Genomic DNA, 22,374 nt, shown 5'->3' on the forward strand with positions numbered 1-22,374 from the left:
ATGGAAAGACTTGGAAAAAATTATATTGAGTGAAATAAGCCAGGCCCAAATAAACATAGGTCCCATGGTTTCCCTTATTTACAATATCTAGTATATGTCTGAGACAAGCAGAAAAGGTCAGATAAGTTGATGTTATGTGAAATGAACCCCAAGATAAGGATTCAAATGTTTTTTTTCTTTCATGCGATTGTTTCTAACATATTTATAAGATTATTTCTTTGTTGCTTTGTATGTCCCTCCCCCACAGCATAACCCCTGCTTTCTGTATTTGATGTTGGTATAATTTGTGGAGGGGAAGGGCAAAACAAATCATTTAAATAGGGATACAGGTGGACCCATTGCAACAATGAGATGTACAAGTCGTTATGTCGAAAAACGAACTTCACAACTTTGGTGGGGGGTGGGGTTGCGTGGAAGTAGGGGGGACGAAGATGGGAAAGGATGGGAAGGGCAAACAAAGGAGGAGGCAACAATGCTTGGTAAGAAATGTACTCATTATCTTGCCCATGTAATTGTAACCCCTCTGTACAGTATTTTCACAATAATAATAAAAAAAGGAGAAAAATCTCTGAATGTGTGAAACTTGGATTTAATGAAAGGGGAAAATGGAGGAAAATTATAGCAGACATTCACTCTGTGTCTGTCTCTCTCTGTTTGTCCCTCTCTGTGTTTCCAAGCTGCCATGCTGTTGAGCTGCTCAGCTCTACACAGGCTATCCACCATGATGGACTAAAACCTCTGAAACAATAACCGAAGTAAATGTTGCCTCCCTTTAAGTTTTTTTTTTCAGGTATGTTGTCACAGATATTTCACAGTCATGTTAGTGTTTGCTAGTTAGTTTATGAGTTTATTCTTACTCCACTGATACAAGGCTATATGATTTCTCTCTTCCTCCTTCACCCCCCTCTATGTCTCTGACTCTCTCTTTTTCTGCCTTTGAGAAGAAATTCCATCATGCTTAGTCTGTTCTAGAGCCTGTCCTTCTTCTGGAACATCATTGTAAATATCCTTAGTGTGTTAGGATACCTTTCCAATCTCCTGTAATACATACTCAATAGGCCAAAGGAGCCATTGCTGCTACTGACTGGGCTGATGCTTTGCTTGACACAGTGAGACAGACAGTCCTTTCCAAGCTAGCTCCTGGATTCCAATTCGTTAAGTATATTAGCACCTTTTTTTTGCAACTGGGAAGGTTTCCCTAGGAATTCCACTCTGTCAGGTATTAGATACAATAATCATAGAAGCAGGCCGAACCAGAGAATTGAGGGCATCAGTAAATTACTGTGAGGAAAGCAATTTGACATCCTTTCATCCTCTGTTGAAAGCTAAATGTGAAACCTAGGTGTAAAAGTCTAAAAAATTGAAAGTCACACTTGGAACGAGAGACCTGGGAGTGCACAGAAATCACTACTCAGAGAGAAGAAAGACAGGAGGTACTTCTATGATTTGACAACATTGTTTCTTTTTAAGATGAATGCATGGGTAGAAATCTTTGGCCTTGTTCCTGGATCCTTTCAATTTACTAAGGACACTTATGCAATGGCTTAGGTAGTGCAGCTGACTACTTTAAGATCCACTGGCCTAAGAATTGAGTCTCTTTGAAAGATGTGTAACTTTGGGAGGGATAGGCAGCCACCTTTAGGTTTCTTAACCTTTTAGTAACTTTTTATTTAAGGCTAACTAATAAGGATTATGCATTTTATTTCTCTGAACCTTGGCTTTGTGAATTTTGTACAAGTAGAAGCAAATACACAGATATACACATAGTCCTTTCCCCAAACCTTCCCTCAAAAATATGCCCCCTTGCAGGCCACTGGAGGCTCATATCTATAATCCTTGCTACTCATGAGGCTGGTGGATTGAGGTCCAAAGCCAGCCCAGGCAGGAAAATCTGTGAGACTCATCACCAAATAAGCACCAGAAAACTGAAGTAAAGCTATGGCTTAAAATGTGCTAGTCTTGGGGGAATAAAAAGTCTTAGGGACAGTGGCTAGGCCCTGAGTTTAAGCCCTAAGACTGACAAAAATTAAAATGGTCTCTTTTTTTTCAATCCTCTACCATTTTTTATTAGCATATATTAGCTGTTCAAGGGGGTTCAATGTCATTTCCATACATACATACAATGTCCCCTGATCAAATCCAAACCTTCTATCTGTCTCATTCATCCTCCTTCCCCTCACTCTTAAAGCAATTTCAACAATTTTCTCTATTCTGTTTATATATATGCATGTACTGGACCCCCTAGCATACACTTTAGTCTTTATTTTTCTATTTTTTTAATTTTTATATAATTTTTTGTGTGAAAATACCATACAGAGGGGTTACAATTACAAGGGCAAGATAATGAGAATATTTCTTATCAAGCATTGTAGCCTCCTCCTTTGTTTCCCCTTCCCATCCCTTCCCATACTCCCCTGCCCCCCCACCTGATCTTTTCCCCGCCACCAAAGTTGTAAAGTTCGTTTTTCGACATAACGACTTGTACATCTCAATGTTACAATGGGTCCACCTGTATCCCTATTTAAATGATTTGTTTTTGCCCTTCCCCTCCACAAAGTATACCAACATCAAATACAGTGAAAACAGGGATTATACCGTGGGGGAGGGACTCTTAATTATTTTCTTTTCCTCAAGACTCACAGTTAAAACTATCTTATCAGTAATGTTATAGCTCCCTCTGTTATTGTTTTGCATTAGTATCTTGATAGGGTTGGAAGATATTTTTTGAGGGTGAGTCTTGGTTATCTGCACAGTGCCATTAAAAAACAGTATTAGTGGGAGCCAGTATTGTCACTTTTGTGACAAGGACTTATCCCAATGAGACCCTGCTGTGATTTACACACTGTGTAGATGACCTCATTTTTACCTTTCAATACTGATCAATTTGCTATTGTTATTGATTCCCTCTTCAGACACTGGAATTAGGATATTTATTTCCCCTCGCCTATGCAAAAAAAGGAACAGCAGAATGAGTTGAACTCCAGTCTGCTCACCTGAAGGACTATGCTATATGTCTTTGTTAATGAAGCATGATCTATAGTTCTAGGGAACAGGTTTTTGTAATACTTTGTGACTTACAGCACTATTATCTTCATCCCCCCTGATTCTGTAGGATGAACAGGGCCTGCAAACATAGCTCACAGTTAGTTAGTTGAGGAAGCTCTGCTGGGAATGGGGGTTGTGTTAAAGTCTACCATACATATTGGTTCTGACTACTGCCTCAGTTCTTGGCTATGCCTATTGGTCAGGGACCTCGATGATCATCTGCCTGGCTTCTCTTTACAGCTAGGTTGGAGCTCCTACAGCTCCAATGTAAGAGATAGCAGCATTTCTTGAGGCTTACCTTCCAAGCCCACACCTCACTTTGAAACCCTTCTTTAATCAAAGCAGATCACAGGGTGGGTCAGATTAGAAGAGAATGACCCAACAAAAAGCATGAATAGTAGCAGGTGTGCTTCACTATTGCCACTCAAAGCACTCCATCATAGAGAACACTCAACAATTGTTCATTGTTTTGTTGCTAGCATCAAAGAACCCATGAACTACATATCTATTAAGATTCATTCAAGCATTTTGGTCTGGGTAGAAGAGACAGCCTCTGATTTTCTCTGTAATGCCCACCCCCCTCATACCTCTGATGTTCAGACAGAAACCAAAACGAATACCAGAGCCATCAAACAGACAATCAAAAGTGGTCAGGATAGATGTAGCACTCAATGGATAATCTGAGTGTTTTTATTCTGGATGATCCTTAGGAGCAGCAGGGTCCAAAATATACTCCATTTTAATTTCTGGTAGCTTCTCCCTTTAAGTATTTACCCTGTGTAGGCTTCACAGTGTAGTAAAAGATACTCAACTATACCCATGATGACCCCTAGGTACAAATAAAGACATAAAACTTGGCTATACTGGAGTTATATTATAAATGGAGTAGAAGCTACAGTATGAGAATGATTGTACTCACTTAATCCAAGAGCATCAATGGATAGCTATATGACTTTCTATTACTGCTGGGTGTCCATTTAGGGAAGCGGATCTTCAGATTCTGTTTCCAAAATAGATCACATATATTCAGTGCTCATTGAAAGCCATGAAGGAATGAGGGTGGAGGGGCTTGGCAGCCCTAGTTATTTATAATTTGGAGATATTGTTAGTGTTCACCGCATGGAGGACTGAATCTAAGCAAAACCCATAATTTCCATATCTTTGGAAAGCTTTTTAGCTCCTCAAGGCTTGTTGGCATGGTAACATGACAAGCATTATGATGTCAAAGCCATATGAACTCATGATTGATCTAAAATTATTTGGGAAACTTTCCTATTTCCAATTTCCTTTGAGAGAGTGTAGGGGTTGGGGAGAACCATGTAGCAGCTTCATTCAAATGCAGGGGGAAAGAATGTTTATTTGTCTGTTTCCCCAATAAATTGCCCTGAAATAAATCCTCTGTTTTCCTTTCCATGTAAAGATTACTGACCTTCTGATGTCTTTGGTGTTTTCTCTCAGTTTCAGTTATTTGAATTCCCTTTCTGTCAGCTCGTTTTTTTTTTTTTCTGTTCTAATTGAAATCAATGGTTGTATTTGACATGTTTTGCTTGGCTTTGTTGCAGGCTGCAAATTCAGAAGGGCAGGCATGGAAGCCCGGATATGGCCTGTAGAATTTGCTAGTCTCTCTATCCTTGAACAAATATTGAGATTTGATAGAAAGAACAGGAGATACTAAGTGCTCTAACTTGGTGGGTTCTGGGAAATCATAGGTGCTCTTACTACTTTCATAGAGAGAAGCAAATGATAGCGTCACACAGATGAGGGAGACAAAAGGCTAGAAGCCAGAAACTGACAGCAAAGAGAAAATGTATGGGGAAAATATATCTGAGCCCTTTAACAGGAGAGAACAGTCTTGCTGAGATGCAAAACTGAGATGGGAAACATTTTAACTGATTTCTTTATGTTTGCCTTGTTTCATCATTCAGTAAAATAGAAATAATAGCAATGTTCTGTGAAGATACTACTAAAACTAGAGACTGTGGGGAATGAAGAAGATAAGTAATGGCTAATGTTCCTGTAGGAGGAAATAATGATTTGTGGAATTCTTCAAGGTTAATGAGGGGGATCAAAACATTTCTTGCTTCAATCTCTAGTCTTGTGTGACATTATACAACTTGAAGATAATGTGGTATCTTGGTCTATATTTTTGTGCTACCTATGTAATTTCCTGTTCCTAATCATATCTCAAGCAAACCACACTTAAATTATTCATCTTTAATCTTCAATCTTATCTCTCAGCAGAATTCATAGCCAAACAGTCCCAAGTTTGATGACATTATATTTCTTTTTGGTTTAATGTCTCTAGGTTCACATTCACAGATAAAATGCTAAATAATGAGAAGGACTAAATAGAAGAAGCTAATCTGGGGCAGGTAGGTAATGTGATATCTTCCTAGGTAGATGCTGGAGACTTGGAATATCATGCCACATAGAAGAAATAGCAAGGGCATGGCCCTGAGCCTTAGAGTGTTCAACAAGAGCAGAGCATTTTTGAATTTAGAGCAGAGTGAATCAGTCACACAGTTTCAGAAGATACCTTATTTTCTGTCCCTAGGACACCCTTCATGAGTAACACAGCATGTGTATTGATCATCTGAAGTAAACAAGACACGACTTGTCCTTAGGCAAGGTAGCAAAAGAAGGATGGCTTTGAGCTAAGCATTGGGTTCCTTCCCTGGGATTATTCTACTTTTCTCATCCTGGAGATCCCAAGGATTCTAGTAGCTATATTGTCAAGACATAGATAAAGACCAAATATATATTTCAAATACCATAAGAGGAAAACAGTAAAGTCCTTCCAATCTGCAGGGATGTTTCTGTAATAATACCATATGTATACCATTAACACCAATCCCTGGAGTAAAACTGATTTTTGCTTACTCATCCTCACTTAGCTGAATGGAAAAATTCAGGCCTATTGAACAAGAGATGGAAAGCGACCAGGCAGGGATGAAACCACAGATGTTCACTCACTGGAGTGGAATCACAGCTGGGTGCTAACAGCATGTGCTGCATTCATTTTCCCTTCCTCCTTGCTCAGGTACAAGTCTCAGAAAGCTCTTTCTCCACTCAGTACCCTGACTTTCTCTATATGGCAGCAGAATTTTCTCTGTGTAGTTCAACAGTTGCTGTAACACAGGCCTAATATCCCAAATATACAAGGAGCTCAAGAATCTAGCCCCTCCCAAAGCTAACAAACCAGTTACTAAATGGGCAAAGGAGCTAAGGAGAGACTTCTCAGAAGTAATTGTAAGAATGGCAAAGAAACACATAATGAAATCGACACTGGCCATAAAAGAACATGCAAATCAAAACAACTCTGAGATTCAACCTCACCCCAACATTATGAATTCAAACATCAAAAAACATGTTTGTTTGTGGGCATAAATGAACCCTACTACACTGTTGGGAATATAAACTGATAAAAACCACTCTGGACATCAATCTGGAGGTTCCTCGAAAAACTAAAGATAAATGTTATGATCCAGCCATACCACTCCTGGGCATCTACCTAGAATATCACAGACCAGGTTACCATAAAGACACGGGCACATCCATGTTCATTGCTGCTCTACTCATAATAGCCAGATTGTGGAAACAGGCAAGATACCTTACAATAGATGAATGGACCCCCAAACTGTGGTACTTATGCACAGTAGAACTTTACACCGCCATTAGAAAGAATAATATTATGGCATTTGCAAGGAAATCAATGGGCTTAGCACAGATCATGTTAAATAAGGTAAGCCAAGGTAAGAGAGATGAACATATGTGGAAGTTAGATCTAAAATACACTGGGATGTAATAAATTATACTTGTCTCTAGGCATTCACACACAGTGAGACCAAAAGAGTATACTCTTAGCAGAGGATCAGAAAGATATAATGCCTATGTGTATCTGATCACACAAAATGATATTTTTTAAATTTACTTTTATTGTCAAGGTGTTATACAGAGGGGTTATAGTTATATATGTAAGGCAATAAGTACATTTCTTGTCAAACATTGTTACTCCTTCCCTCCTCATCAGAATGAACTTCAGGGAATGAGAACAAAAGATGGTTTCTTTTTCTTTACTGCTTTTATTTCTTTTCCTTTTGGTTCTGTATGTTTGCTTATGTTTCTTTGGGAGTGTAAGGAGCAGAAATTCAGGGGCAAAGGGTGAACAAATGCAGCAATGTTGAAAATGAACTACACGATTTGTCAGTAGTAGTGTGTGTGAGAGCGGGGGGTGGTGGGGGGGGAGACTGAGATTGTGGGAGGGAAGGGGTAAAATTGTCCAAAATGTACTCATTATCTGACTTACCTCTTAACCCCTCTGTACATTCCCTTTATAATAACAAAAAATTAAAAGAGTTGCTTTAATAGTAAATTAAAATGTGAATTTGTTCTATGCGTCTATGTATACACTTAAAGATTATAAAATAACTTAAATATGTTTGTCTCAGGCACTGATTGATCATTATCATATTTCCATCTTCAGTGACCTGATAGATTCAATTGCTTCACAGACAGTAAGGTTTTAAAAGTTTTCATGAACTACTCCCAAAGTCAAAGCATCCTACAGGACTGATACTCCTGATAAGGAGTGATACTTGTTTGCTTGTAGATGGATATCATTTAACCAGAACATCCTTCCTTGGGACAAAGCAAGGGTCCTATAAAGATGCACAACTGTTCATGATCTCTTAAAGAAAAATTCCAAAGCCTTAGGTTCTATGGTACATTAAGGCACACTATAGGGTCATTCTCTGCCCATGACTGAACTGTTTGCTAAGTATTAGAGTCTTATTCTGCAGTTACACATTGAGCTGGGATCTGATTCACTATAGTGGTACTGTTTTTTGTTTTGTTTTGTTATTTTCTTTCTGCTCTTCGGTTTAATCTCACCAACACACCACCAGAGTACTTGGCATTCAAACATTTTATATGCATGTAAAAATATACCGCAGATTTTTTTTATTGCTAAGCTGTCTTGGGAGAGATTAGTCCATAATTTATGTGAATAACGCATGTTAAGTGAATGCACACATACATACAAACTCATACACACCAATTGCCATTTTTGATATGAGAGTTATCAGTGCCATTTAGATTCATAGGCAGTTGTGCTCCCCAGTGAACATTTGCCAGTATCTGGAAACATCTTTGGTTGCACCTACAGGTCAGCAAGGGATGTTGCTAAACACAATACAACCAACAGGGATACCCTGCAGTAAGAATCTTCAAGCTTTAGCTGGACACTGGTAACTCACACTTGTAATCCTCACTAATTAGAAGACTAAGCTCTGAGGATCTCCATTCAGAGCCAGTTGGGACAGGAATGTCCATGAGGTTTCTCCAATAAATTACTCAGAAAAAGCTGAAAGTGGTGCTGTGATTCAAGTGGTAGAGTGCTAGCCTTGAGCACAAAGAAGCTCTGGGACAGCATCCAGGCCCTGAGTTCAAGCCCGAGGACCAGCAAAATATAAATAAATAAAGTGTGTGTGTGTGTGTGTGTGTGTGTGTGAGAGAGAGAGAGAGAGAGAGAGAGAGAGAGACAGACAGACAGACAGACAGACAGACAGACAAAGACAGAGAGAGAGAGAGAGAGAGACAGAGACAGAGAGAGGAGCGCACTTTGCATAGCTCCATTGGGCTGGTTCATCACTACCATGACATAGTTTCTGGAATTCTGAATGTAGAATCATCCTACTCTACCTTATTTTTCTTTTGCAAATATCTGTTGTCTAAGGGGGGGGAAATGGCTGTAAAAGTATGTTATTACCACTGGCAATGATCATAGTAGTTATGTATGTAGACATACATATATATGAATAAGCACTGGGAGGAAGTGTAGATTTTTATCACAAAACTAAGATAATAGCTATTTCAAACATCTTAAAATTGCTCAGGTTTTCTTTGAAAATATTTCTGCTATTTTTTTCTTCCTTTTTTTTTTTTTATAACGGAGCTTTCAGACTCAATAAGGCATGCACGTTTGTGCAACTAGAGGAATGTTCTGTCTCTGGTAGAGAGCATTATCCATTTAGCCCTGATCCAGTTGATGGGAAACCCCCTTGCTGAGAACTCGCTGGGTGCTCTGGCTTGGGAGCTGAGCACAGTGAAGAAGGATGTGAGAGGAGTAGTCTACAGCTGAAATAACAATGCAGGCCATGGTGAACGATGCAGTCAGGTTGAACGATGAATGTTCAAAGACACAAGGTCCTTTTCAGTTTCTGGTTTCTTAGGAACCACTCTTCATAGAAATTGGTATATAGTAATGCTGATGTCATTGGGACTCTTTCCACCCCCTTTAGGAAAAATAAATTTTCTCCCTCCCTCCCTCCCTCCCTCTCTCCCTTCCTCCCTTCCTCCCTCCCTCCTTCTCTCTCTCTCTCTCTCTCTCTCTCTCTCTCTCTTTCTCTCTCTCTCTCTCTCCAGCTTTGTATTCTCCCTCTACCTCCTAAGTGCTAGAATTATGGGTATGCATGATCCTGTCTGGCACAGATAGTTTTTATTATAGAGAATTTAATGTTAAGTTATTTTTATTACCACCCCCACGGCCATGGTATTTCTGCACATGCCTGTAAATGTACTTGATCATATTTACCCCCTTCTATTGCTCTTCCTTTGTCTCATCAGACTCATTTTTTAACTTTCTTGCAAACATTTGTGACTTCATCATTCGTGCATAAAATATGCATTAATCATATTCTTCCCCTATACTCTCTTCTCTCCTTTTTCCTTCTCCTCTGTACAGGATTCCCCCTTGAAAATAGTCCCCTTGTTACATTAACATCCTTTATTAAGATATAGATTCCACATATGACAGAAAGCATGCAGTCTTTGTCTCTTTGAGTCTGGGTTATTTCAGTAAATAGGATCTCCAGTTTCCCTCTATTTTACTATAAATGACATAATTTCATTCTTTAGGGCTGAATAATACTCTGTAGTATATGTATATATGTATGTATGTATATATCATATTTTGTTTACTCATTCTCTGTTGATGATTCTCCCACCTCTCCCTCCAGGGCAATGGAAAAGGCCCTGGGTCCAGGAAAGGTATCCCTGGGCACCAAGGATATTTATGTCTTAATGATGGTGCTAGGGCATCCAGATGTCTGTCTTATGTGGATTTCTTGAGTCAAGGTTAGGGGAAGGATCCTAGACATAATTATTTATCAGGATAGTTTTGGCTTTGGAACATCTGTGGTACTTCTTTTGTTGTGGGTTTGGGCTGCATCAACCAGCTGAGCCTGGTCCATCTGTCATCTCTGACAGTCAGAAGTTTGCACTTGACCTGTGCTGGGAAGATTGAATTGTTCTCTGACTCTGGCCCTGGCTCTAGCAATGACTATCATCAAGGGACCAACTCCCTCATCCCCCACCAATCATTTTGAAGCTCAAGCTATCCAGACCCTTTATAACTAGATGCCCTCATCTTCCAGCCCAGCTAGAGTAGGCAATTTGATACCAGTAAGGCTTCATTGCGATGATAGTGGAGAAAATAATTTGTTTCCAGTCTGGACATTTGCTTCCAAATCCTCTCTGTGCATCTGATCATGAGTGCTGGAAGAGCCAGCAGCTATGGTTGGAGAAATGCTTCCAGGGTTTTCTTACAGAAAAGTGCCATTCATTCTGGGATTACTCATTGTTCCTCTCTGAATGGTGCTTCATATCTTTCAGCTAACTACGGGAACTAACATATATTAAGCAGCAACAAGCATGTCCTAAATAGTTTGTGAGTTGTCACATTCATGCCATATAAAATGTTCTGATGATCATTATATCCTTTTGATAAAAGGCTCAAAGAGGATAAGAAATCTGCCAAGTTCTAGGTCAAAGTCAGGTTCTAGCTCTGTTCACCTAAGTGATGATTGTATAACATATCCTGAGGAATCATTGTAGAGAAACTTAAGAAAGTGGACACTTTGAAGGCTATAAATGCACAATAACAGAGAAAAAGGACAAGCGAGGTTATTAATAACAGAAGCTTATTTCCTCCTTACAAAAAACTTCTGCAGATAATGTTAGGTCTCTAGTAGCTCTTCTAAAAACTCCTACAATTTGAATACTCTTACGTCTAGAACTTGGCTTCTATATTTCCTGTAGAGAAGAGGAAAACCTGGGGACTAGAAAAGACTTTTCACTGCTTTGTGGTCTCATCATTTCACTTCTATTTCATAGGTAGGAATAGAGACATGGCTCTGTCTGTCCATCTGTATGTCTATCTATCTTCTATCATATATTATCTATCCAATCTACCTACATATCATCTCTTCATCCATCCATCCATTCGTCTATCATCTATTTATCTGACTATCTACATGCATATGTATTTTTTGAATATTCAGAAAATAAAGGGAAATGTAGTATTATCAATTTTGGTTTTCTAACATTTTTATCTATCAAAATAGGCTCCTGATGATGCAGTCTCTAAAATAAAAATGTTTAAAGATTAATACAGAGATGTCTGATGTATTTGTGTGTGTGTGTGTGTGTGTGTGTGTGTGTGTGCTGTCTTGGAGCTTGAGCTCAGGACCTAGGTGCCAGAGATCTAATACCCATAGTCTAATGTTCTACCACTTAAACCACTTCTGGCATTTGGTAGTTAATTGCAGTTAAGAATCTCAGGGACTACGGTTACAGGTGGCTCACGCCTGTAATCCTGGCTACTCAGAAGGCTGAGATCTGAGGATCACGGTTCAAAGCCAGCCCAGGCAGGAAAGTCTGTGAGACTCTTATCTCCAATAAACCACTAGAAAACCAGAAGTGATGCTGTGGCTTAAGAGCGCTAGCCTTGAGCCGAAGAGTGCAGAGACAGCTCCCAAGCCCAAGCCCCACAACTGACCAAAAAAAAAAAAAAAAAAGAATCTCATGGACTTTCCTTCCTGGTCTGGCTTTGAATAGCTATCCTCAGATCTCAACCTCCTAGGTAGCTAGGATTACAGGTGTGAGCTACTAGTGCCCAATTTCCTCATTATTTTTGTTAAGACCTTAATTAAATTTTACAGCATTATTGATGATGTGCATATTTATATTTATGCTTGTCAGCCTCACTATAAGTGTATCAGCATTCGCAACAATAATTTTTTAGATTTATTTAGTTAATATATAGTTTTAAAAGTAAAAATGAATCTGAATTTGACTTGTAAATATTCATACATGGTGAGCTAATTTATATAAACTTAAGTTTTTTATCCTTTTTTAGAAAAATAAGCAATTATAAATTTTAATTTAGAAATAATTTGGAAATTAAGAAATTATTCAATGTTGCTTTGGTATATAAGTTATTAGCTGAGAGCTTTATGTTGCAGTGTAACTCCTTTTCTCTATATATCAGTTGTTTTGTTGTTGTATTTTTAACACATAAATACAGACCTTTTGTAGCCATCAAACATTCTGTGCTGTGTTCTGAGTGAGCTTACTTGTTCTCACTAGTCTTTACTTGGTATTAGAATTTGTGGTTGATGTGGCTCATTTGTCAGCCAAGTATGAATAGATGGTGAAAGATGTTTTGTCATCTTCCATTGTCAAAATGATGCATTTGCTATAGCTAGGCTTCTTTGGAAGAGCTTGACTTGCACTTCTGTACTTATTCAGAGTAAAGCATGGGAGTAAAAAATACAAACTAAGGGCAAAGTGGGAGTAGGTAGAGACAAAGACACAGAGAAAGACTCAGAGATAGAAAAGAAGGAGAGAGAAAGAGAGGGAGAAAGAACAAAAGAAAGGAAAGGAAAAGAAAGAAAAATAGAGGAAAGAAAAAAGAATGGAAGGAAGGAAGAAAGATAATAAGGAAGAAAGAAAAAAAGAAAGAAAGAAGGGAAGGAGGGAGTAAGGAAGGAAGGAAGGGAGGGAGGGAAAGCAGGAAGGAGGAAAGGAACAGGAAAGGAAAGGAAAGGAAAGAAATAGAGCTAACAAAAACAAATTATAGAGGCTTTCTTTTCAAGTAAATGTTTTTAGAGTTAGAGAAGACCAGACAAACTGTCTACACCTATTATTTCTAGGTTTCACCTACCACCAGTTTGCATTCTGACTGTCACTGTGGCTTCTCCAATTATTCTGGTATGAGATTGAAAGAGAAGTTTGCTTTCTTCCTCTTCATTGATCCATTTAAGCCCCCGCTAGAAGACTACAGCCAGCAGGCCAGCCCTGGCCAATACATGGCGTGTATGAGTGAGAAGTTATAGTAAGAAAATAGATTATTTGAGCCAGACATAGGGGTGCAGGCTTGCAATCTCAGCACTTGGCCTCAAAGGCAAGATGATGGAGAGTTCAAGGGCAGCCGGGGCTATATAGCAAGACCGTGCCTCTCTTAAAAAAGAAAAAAAGAAGAAAAAGGAAAGTCGAATCTTTTGTATTTTCCATCTGTTAGGTTTTGTATATGTAATATTTCAGCTGCTTTTTTGTTCACCCCAAATAGGAAAAGATAGGAGTGTGGTTCCTGTATCTTGCTAACTGAATCTGCTTAGGAAACAGTCACATCACAAAATCCATGTTTTTGTTTTTAATAATTAAAATTGCCCCTACACCTTCTAGGATAAAAAGTTACTCTTACACCTTATATCAATTTTGTTAAGGAAAAGCTATTTTTCTTATTTTTAAAAAATGCAATCAAACTTAACTATCATGTATGTAGTATATCTTAATATTTACAATATGAGTTTAAGTCCCTAATCTATGCCCTTTTGGGAGAAATGTATAGTAAGGGAAAATCCTGGATAAACCTTGATTCAATGTTGGATCTATAGCAGAAGTATATTTTTCTTGATTATACTATGAAACTTCTTTGAGTCAGTTTCTTTTTCAGGAAAAGTAAAAATAACATTAGCTTCAAAAGATTATCTAAAGATTCCATGTAAGAACATTCATGGCTTGTAGTACCATGTAATACATGGTTTTCTTATTAGTTTTTGCTTCTTTTTAGCATGTATTTTTTTCCTTCTCGATGTAACCTGCATTTGGAATGAACTTTGCTCTATGCTGGAGGCACCCTCTGGAGATCCCACAGCAGTATTTTTGTCTTCCATAGTACCTGTTCATCTCTGAGGTGAGGTTTCCATTTACAGCTCTACTTTTGTGCTTTTAATAGACATGCAGTTAAGTGAGTCATCATAATCATTCCTCAAAATGAAAAGCCAAGTTATTTAGTATTGGTCCATAAGCATTAAGAAATAATTCTCCTATCTCATCCTAGCTACTTAGTAGAGTAGCTGAGAACTTATTTGAGAGAAACCATAGGATGAGATCTGACGATCAGAGTTCAAAGCCAGCCTAGGCAGAAAGACTCTAAGATGCTTATTTCTAATTAACCAGCAAAAAGCCATAAGTTAGAGTGTGATTTAAGTGATAGAGCACTATTCTGAAGGAAAAAGTCAAGTCAGAGCCTCAGACACTGAGATCAAAGCCCAATACCAGTACCAGGAAAAATAAAAAGTTTTGCTGAGTATGGATGGTTCACTGGTTGCACCCACAATCCCTAGCTACTCAGGAGGATAAGGGCCAAGAGTGAAAGTTCAAGGCCAGAGTAGACAGAAAAATCTAACACACTCCAGTTCCAAAATTGTCTACACAAAGCCCGGCTGGAGGTAGTAGAGTGTCAGATAAGCAAGCAAGCTGAACAAGTGCAATCCCTGACTTCAAACTCTAGTACTGGCAAAAACAAAAGAAGATAGTTCTCCATCCTGGTTTTCTTTATCAAATCATGGATGACTATTGATTTTTAAGTAAACTTGGAGCAAATAAGACAATATAGCCCCAAGTTATAGAACTCAGGAAAGTGCCAAAATATTAATTTCAGGACCTAACAGTCTAAAAAGATTCATTGAACATTTACAGGATAGGAATGAATAAGACAAAGTCTCAGCTTGCATGGAATGTCAATAGAACTGGCAAGCTCAGTGAATTTGTGAAGTGAGTAATAATAAAATAATAAAATTATTTGTAGAAAACTATGAAAAACTTGATCCTATATATATATATATATATATATATACATATGTATATACGTGTGTGTGTGTGTGTGTGTGTGTGTGTGTGTGTGTGTGTGTGTGCGCGTGTGTGTGTATACATACACATACAGATACAAACCTGGGTAACGAAGTTTCTTTTAGTTACTTATAAGAGATGCCTCTCACAAGCACTTGATGAGAAGGACTGAGATGTGTAAAACCCGCTTGGAAATGTGATCCTGACTGATAGAATGGCAATCACAAATGATGAGTGGAAACAAGCCTGTAGTCATCAAAGGACCCTGAGAAAGCCCAGTGAAAATGTAGCTAAAAGACAAGATGGGAAGAGAGAGATTTTATTGATGCAAATCTCAGAAAGAATCCTCCATGTCCTTCTTATTTCCTTAAGTTCTCTGTTTAAGTGAATTAAAAAAAAAAGATTCCAGATCTTAATTGTGTTTACTTGCTTAATTACCAGCACTGCAAAGTCATTGCTTCCTACTGTTTTTATGACATTTTCGTTTTGGTTTAAATAAGCTTTGAAGGGCTAGCCTAGAAATTAACCCAGATATATACTGTGTTTCTGAGAGGAAATATGATCAAACTGCACCAAAACTTTTAGAACATAGTTATTTTTTTAAGATGAGGTTGGCTTGCTTTTGAGCACTTCTCAATAAAAGGAAAAGCAAGGCCTTGTTTACCATAAATCCTCATTAGTCAAAAATCTTGGTTTCTGTTCTGTCTGTGATCAAGATTCTCTTTGTCCGATTGTGAAAAGTTGCCACAAAAGTGCCCCATGATATTAGACTGAGAGTTGGCACATCTAATATAAACCTGGCATGCAGAAACTTCAGTCTAATAATGCAGATGGATTTTGTTAATTACTGCAGAATTTTTATCAGTTCATAAAAATAGGACTAGAAAGACCTTGGTGTAAGACCTGCTTCAGAAAGATGCTCAAGGAAGGTTTTTCCTTTGTTGGTGTTTTCATTTTTGTTTTGTCATTTAACAAGATGGTATTCTTACTATTTAGTCATTCAATAATAAATGATCAAACTGTTGACTGTGTTCATTTATCATACAGATTTCTAGTGTATTCAAACCTTCACTTTGCACATTTTCTTCCGTAAGCCATCTTTTTAGTTCCTTATATCCTGGTAAATTTACAAACTAACTTTGTGCTGACTTCAGATGTCAACATGTAAGTGCAGTGGTGTAGTTTGCACTACTTGCATGTACCATATAGGTATGAGACAGTGTGTTGAGAGGAGAGAGGTACTGTATAGAGAAATGCAGAGGACAATTCCAAAGGCATGCATTGCATAGAGAGAGGCCTGTCATCGATGCTTCCTACTGGTTCTTCTGCCTTTTAACACCTTTCCTCAGTGTATCCTCTGATCAATATGATTGCAACCTCTCCAGTACTCTTTGTGTCAGATTCTAAACTCCTTGTTGAAAAACCTTGTGGGAGTTTTTAGAACCTTTTGTGGTTTTTAAGTGAATGACAGTGTAGAAAAAATCCACTTGTAGATCTGTTTTTTTTTTTGTCAATAAAGTTTTATTGTAGCACATCCATGTTCAAGTGTTTGCCCATTGCCTATGGCCACCTTTGCCCTATGAAAGCAGAGTTGAGTATTTGCAGCAGTAAAATATTTACTATCTGTCTCTTGACCCAAAATGTTTACTGACCCTGAGGCCTGCGTGATCAAATTCAAACCAGAAGCACTGGAGCAATGAGATATACAAGATACTATGTTGAAAACAAACTTTACAACTTGGGAGGGGGGCAAGAAGGAGTTGGGTAGGTGGGGAGGGCAGGGATGGTAGGGGAAAAACAAAGGAGGGGATAACCATGCTTGATAGGAAATGTACTCATTACCTTACTCATGTAACTGTAACCCCTCTGTACAGTATCTTTACAATAAATATGTAGTAATACAAAAATAAGAACAACAACAAAACCCCAAAGCATGGAAGTCCCCACCACATCTTAAGTCTTACTTGCAACAGATTCTTCAAATGCATCATTACTCGGAGAGCTTGCAGATAGCTCTATTCCTACAAGATGTTGCACACTCCAGGCCTGCACATGTACTGTTTAGAACACTTTCAACCTTAGTCATTGTACACCACTCTCTGCACAGCCTCTTTCTTGGTAGTTGAGTTCTAGGTCACAGACTATGTGCATTCCACTGTCCATTTCTCCAGTCATCTCTTGTATGTGAGTTGTACCTCTCCACTGAAAATAGAAATCTTTGCTTGCCTTGCATATCCTTTTCCATTCAGCACCAGACACACAGTAGGTGCTCAGTAACTAGGTGCTTAATCAATAGTAAAGAAAGGAAGTGACCATCCTGCATATATCAACTGAACAAATGGTATGTTGGAGTAAAGCATATACTGTCACACTGTCACATTCATCAGTGCATTATGGTTGTTAAGCAAACTAGTCTACTGTGTATATTAACTTCTGGAGAAAGACAGCACCAAGCAGAAGCATCAAGCATCAGGCTGCACAGCAGGGAAGTCTGGGCCAGATTTTGTCAGCCTCGAGAGTAGCAACAGCCAGCATCCAAACTCCTTGGCATCTCCTAGAAGACATGGTACCAAAAAAGTAGGAAAATCTGCTAGGTTACACACCAGAGTTGGTATGAACAGATGCCTGAATCCCAGGTATCCATCATAAAGGAAATATTTTTTTTCTAATTCTCTCTGGGTGTTCACTTGCCTACATTCCAGGAGAAAAGAGGAGTAGATATTTTGTTTCTAGTTTTGCCCACCCCATGTTCCAACTTCTGTTTTAGCATATGTCCCTGGAAGTACATGGAATGCATGGCTTTGCTTTAAAGAGCACATTTGGACTCGGTGGTTGATAAATCTTTTTGCCAAAATAGTAACATTTAACTTGCCATGGATTATGTTGGTAAAAAAATATTGTCAAGACCTATTTGAATCTTTGCAGATACTAACACTAGCTCCTTATATTATTGCTGCTAACTTTCCCTTAATGAGCTCACTGTAGAATCATGGAATGATTGTCTTAACTTCTTGCTTTGCAAACAGATTTACAGGGCCCACAGAACACCCCCTTTGCATTTTGTATCCACTATTCATGACTACCTCTACTACAAACCTTCCATCCACAGTACCCTGTGTGGCCTATGGAAAGCCTTTATTTTGGTCCTCTTGTGAGCTGGAGATGGGACTTCTGACAGCCTCTTCAATGAATTCCCAAGGATTTAATAGGCTCAGTTAAGAAGCCATTCTGCATCCTTCTATAATCAACTCCCCTGCCCTACTACCTGACCTTAGCCATTGGTCCTCATGACAGGTTAGAAAAATGTGGATTTTACAAATCCCACTTATACCTCTAAACTCACTGTTTTCATCTCCTTTCATCTATGATGTGTGATATGCTTCTCATCAAAGACATGTACTTTGCTGTTTTATTCACCACTTACCTCACGGATAGTCTGAAAAATAAAAACAGGAGAAGAATTACAGGAAGATGAAGCCTGAGTCTGTGGCTTGTTTGGAAAAATTCAAGGCCCTGAGTTCAATCCCCAGAATCACCATAAGTAAATTACTTGTTATTATGAGCAATAATAATCTAGGAAGATGAAGTTAGATGGATGAGATGGAATGAGGGTCTCACAGCACTCCATCTCTCTTTGGAAATAAAAAAAAGTCAAACCTGCTCCTGAGAAAAGCCACTTCCACTCCCCAGGCTGCTACCTACATACTGTCTTTAAGTATTTAATCCAGAATGTGCTATATATATTATTTGTTTGTTTTTTTGTTTTCCGAGATGAATGACTATAAAACTGTTATGTAATATTGGGCCTTACTTTAAAGTAGAAATTGCTGTGGTGGATTGGATCTGTAGGTCTTCTCTTTTTTTCCCAGCTTTCTTTCTTTTTTTTTTTGGTCAGTCATGGGATCTGAACTCTGGGCCTGGGTGCTGTCCCTCAGCTCTTTAGCTCAAGGCTAGCACTCTATCACTTTAGCCACAGCACCACTTCTGGCTTATTTTGCTTATGTGGTGCTGAGGAATCGAACTCAGGGCCTCATGCATGCAAGGCAAGTGCTCTAACACTGAGCTACTTGCCTAGCCCCCATTTTCTTTATTTTAATTGTCAATGTGATGTACAGAGGGATTACAGTTACATAAGTAAGGTGATAAGTACAGTTATGTCAAACTTGTTACCCCTTTCTTCATCTTCTCTTACTTTCCCTACATCTACCCCACACCCCCCAAGTTGGACAGAACATTTCCAACATATTGTATATTGTATATTCTGTATATCACGGTTGTATTAGTTCTCCCCTTGTCCTTTGTCTCACCATTCTGTTGTTCCACTTCCCTTCCCTAATTCAAATAAACATAAGTGCAATACCAAGGTACAAGAATCAAATACAGTGATAACAGGGGATGCACCATAGGGGGAAGAACATACGAAGGAAACAAAAAATCACATAGTACATTAAAACAACAAAAAATAAAGAAAAACCTCTTGTGTTCATGTCTTGGAGTTCAATTCGCTTAGCATCATCTTATATGGCATATGTACATAGCTACTGAGCTATTCTGCTCATCTGCTAAGATTATCCTAGATGTATACTAATTATTGCAAATAAGAGAAACCATAGGACCTATGTTTCTTTAGGCCTGACTTACTTACTTAATATGATTTTTTCCAACTCTTTCCATTTCCTTACAAATGGGGTGGTGTCATTCTTTCTGATGGAAGCATAGAAAGGTTGGACAAATGGGATTGCATGAAGCTGCAGAGCTTCTGCATGGCAAAGGACATAGTTAGCAAAATCAATAGAAAGCCCACAGATTGGGAGAAGATCTTCACTAGTCATACAACAGACAAGGGCATCATATCTGAAATATACTTAGAACTCAAAATATTAACTCTCCAAAAACAAATCCTCAAAGAAACAACCATCGATTTATAGGTGGGCTAAAACTTAAAGAGAAACTTCGCTGAAGAGGAAATAAGAATGGCCAATAGACACATGAAGAAACGTTCAACTTCTCTGACCATAAGCGAAATGCAAATCCAAACAGCACTGAGATTCCACCTCACCCCAGCTATAAACAGGAAATCTAATAACAACAGATGTGGGAGGGGATGTGGCCACAAGCGAATGCTACTGCACTGTTGGTGGGAGTTTAAACTTGTTTAAGCACTCTGGAAAGCAGTGTGAAGGTTCCTCAAAAGGTTAAACATACATGCATGAAAGAGACAAAAACATTAAAATACATATTTGAGGTTTCGTTTTCCTAACATCACATTATCTGACTTTTTCCGCTTGACTCATACCTATACTAGATATTGCAAATAAGGGAAACCATGGGACCTATGTTTCTTTGGGCCTGGCTTACTTCACTTAATATAATTTTTTCCAAGCCTTTCCATTTCCTAACAAATGGGGAAATGTCATTCTTTCTGATGTATTTCTAACGCATTTATAAGATTATTTCTTTGTTGCTTTGTATGTCCCTCCCCCACAGTGTAACCCCCGCTTTCACTATATTTGATGTCAGTATAACATGTGGAGGAGATGGGGACAAACAAGTCGTTTAAGGATTCAGGTGGACCTGTTGCAACAATGAGAAGTACAAAATGTCATGTCAAAACCAGCTTTACAATGTCGGTGGGGGGGGGGGGGGTGGGAGGGTATGATTGGGTGGGAGGGAGGGGGGAGGCTGGGAAGGGAGGTGAAGGGTAAACAAAGGAGGAGGCTGCAATGCTTGGTAAGAAATGTATGCATTATCCTGCCCATGTAATTGTAACCCCTCTGTACAGTATGTTCTCAAATAAAATAAAATAAAATTAAAAAAAAAAAAAAAAAAAAAGGTTAAACATAGAGCTCCCCTATGACCGAGCAATCCTACTTCTGGGCATTTACCCAAATGATCACAAACAAGGCCATACTAAAGCTATCAGCAGATCTATGTTTATCACAGCCATTGTTCATCATAGCTAAGATATGGAACCAACCCAGATGTCTTTCAGTAGATGAATGTAGGCTTTCCCTTGACTTACAATTCAGACCTACAATGTTAAATGTTGATGAATGTCTTGTTCCATTCTAACTTTTTTACCTGCAAAACTTAGGTCTGTAATTCCTCAGGGAGATCAGGCCCAGCATCAACCCAGGATCACAGTCAATGCTCCATCCTGTTCCTTAACGTGGGCATTTGTCATGGAGTAAAGTGCTCCGAAATCTGCAGGGTTCATACTTGATGAGCACATTTCCTATTATTATTCAAATCCCCATTTGTCTCAAACTTGATTACTATCTTAAATTTAAAGCACCTGACTGAAATATCTTGATGTGGCAGAAAGACAATGTAAAAAATTAAGCTGTGTGACCTTGGCCAAGTTAAAGAAACTTCCTTCCTTTCATCTACAAAATGGAAGATAATAACATTTTTAAATGGCTATGACTAATAAAAATAACCTGACACATAGCAAGGCCCAATGAATGCAAGCGATAAATCACAGTACATCGTGTAGCACTACATTTTCTTGATCAAGACCATTCATGACAAAACTAAGAAATAAGCTTTATATATCTTTCTCCTGCTCCCTGATAGAAGTGTAGTAATGCGGTACTTATTACAATAATTATTCTTGTAAATCATTTTGGAAAATAATACTTCTACCACCAACCATGTCTAAAAAGGTTGAAAGCAACAGAGACCACTTGAAAGCACTTTGAGATAAGTGGTATAAGTAGATCACACAGAAGAAGCAGTTGTTTTTAAATTATTTTTCAATGTTAATTCAGATTCAGATTCAAGGAATGATTCCTGTGTACTCCAACCATATCTCAATCAACTATCCTGTTCTCATTTTTGTTTCTGTCTATGATTTAATCTTTTTTTTAAATTTTATTGTAGCTATGCTGTGCAAAGGGGTACAGTTACATGAGTAAGGCAATGAGTAGATCACTTGTCAATCATTGTTACCCTTTCCCTTCCTTGTTGTTGTCCCTCTATCCTTTCCCTCTCCCACCTCCCTCACCCCTCCCCATCCCACTATCCCCCTACCAGAAATTGTAAAGTTTCTTTCCTGTGGGTATCTGTTTGTGGGTATCCTTGTTGCAACAGATCATCCTATGTTCCTGTTTCAGCATTTTGTTATTCCTCTGCTGTTCCCCAGATTAGACATACGTATATACGAGATGCAGGGTAAGCTGAGTGCCAGTGGCTCATGCCTGTAATCCTAGCTACTCAGGAGGCTAAGATCTGAGGATTGCAGTTCAAAGCCAGCCCGGGCAGGAAACTCCATGAGACTCTTATTTCCAATAAATCACTAGAAAACCGGAAGTGGTGCTGTGGCTCAAGTAGTAGAGAGCTCGCCTTGAGCTGAAC

General features: G+C 38.6%; 1 protein-coding gene across 5 annotated transcripts in view; it reads left to right on the forward strand.

Annotated features, from left to right (window-relative positions):
* The window catches only part of Ctnna2 (catenin alpha 2), a 1,105,512-nt gene that overhangs the window by 442,373 nt on the left and 640,765 nt on the right, over nt 1–22,374 (forward strand). The window contains exon 8 of one of the 5 annotated variants that reach the window (XM_042690428.1): nt 5,823–5,836. The exons of the other annotated variants lie outside the window; for them this stretch is intronic. Coding sequence (XP_042546362.1) covers nt 5,823–5,836 — 14 coding nt within the window. The remainder of the gene's footprint in view (nt 1–5,822; nt 5,837–22,374) is intronic. 5 annotated transcript variants of the gene reach the window in all.

Source organism: Dipodomys spectabilis, unplaced genomic scaffold (assembly GCF_019054845.1).
Source record: "Dipodomys spectabilis isolate Male_0828 unplaced genomic scaffold, ASM1905484v1 ptg000137l, whole genome shotgun sequence".
NCBI classification, from domain to species: Eukaryota; Metazoa; Chordata; class Mammalia; order Rodentia; family Heteromyidae; genus Dipodomys; species Dipodomys spectabilis.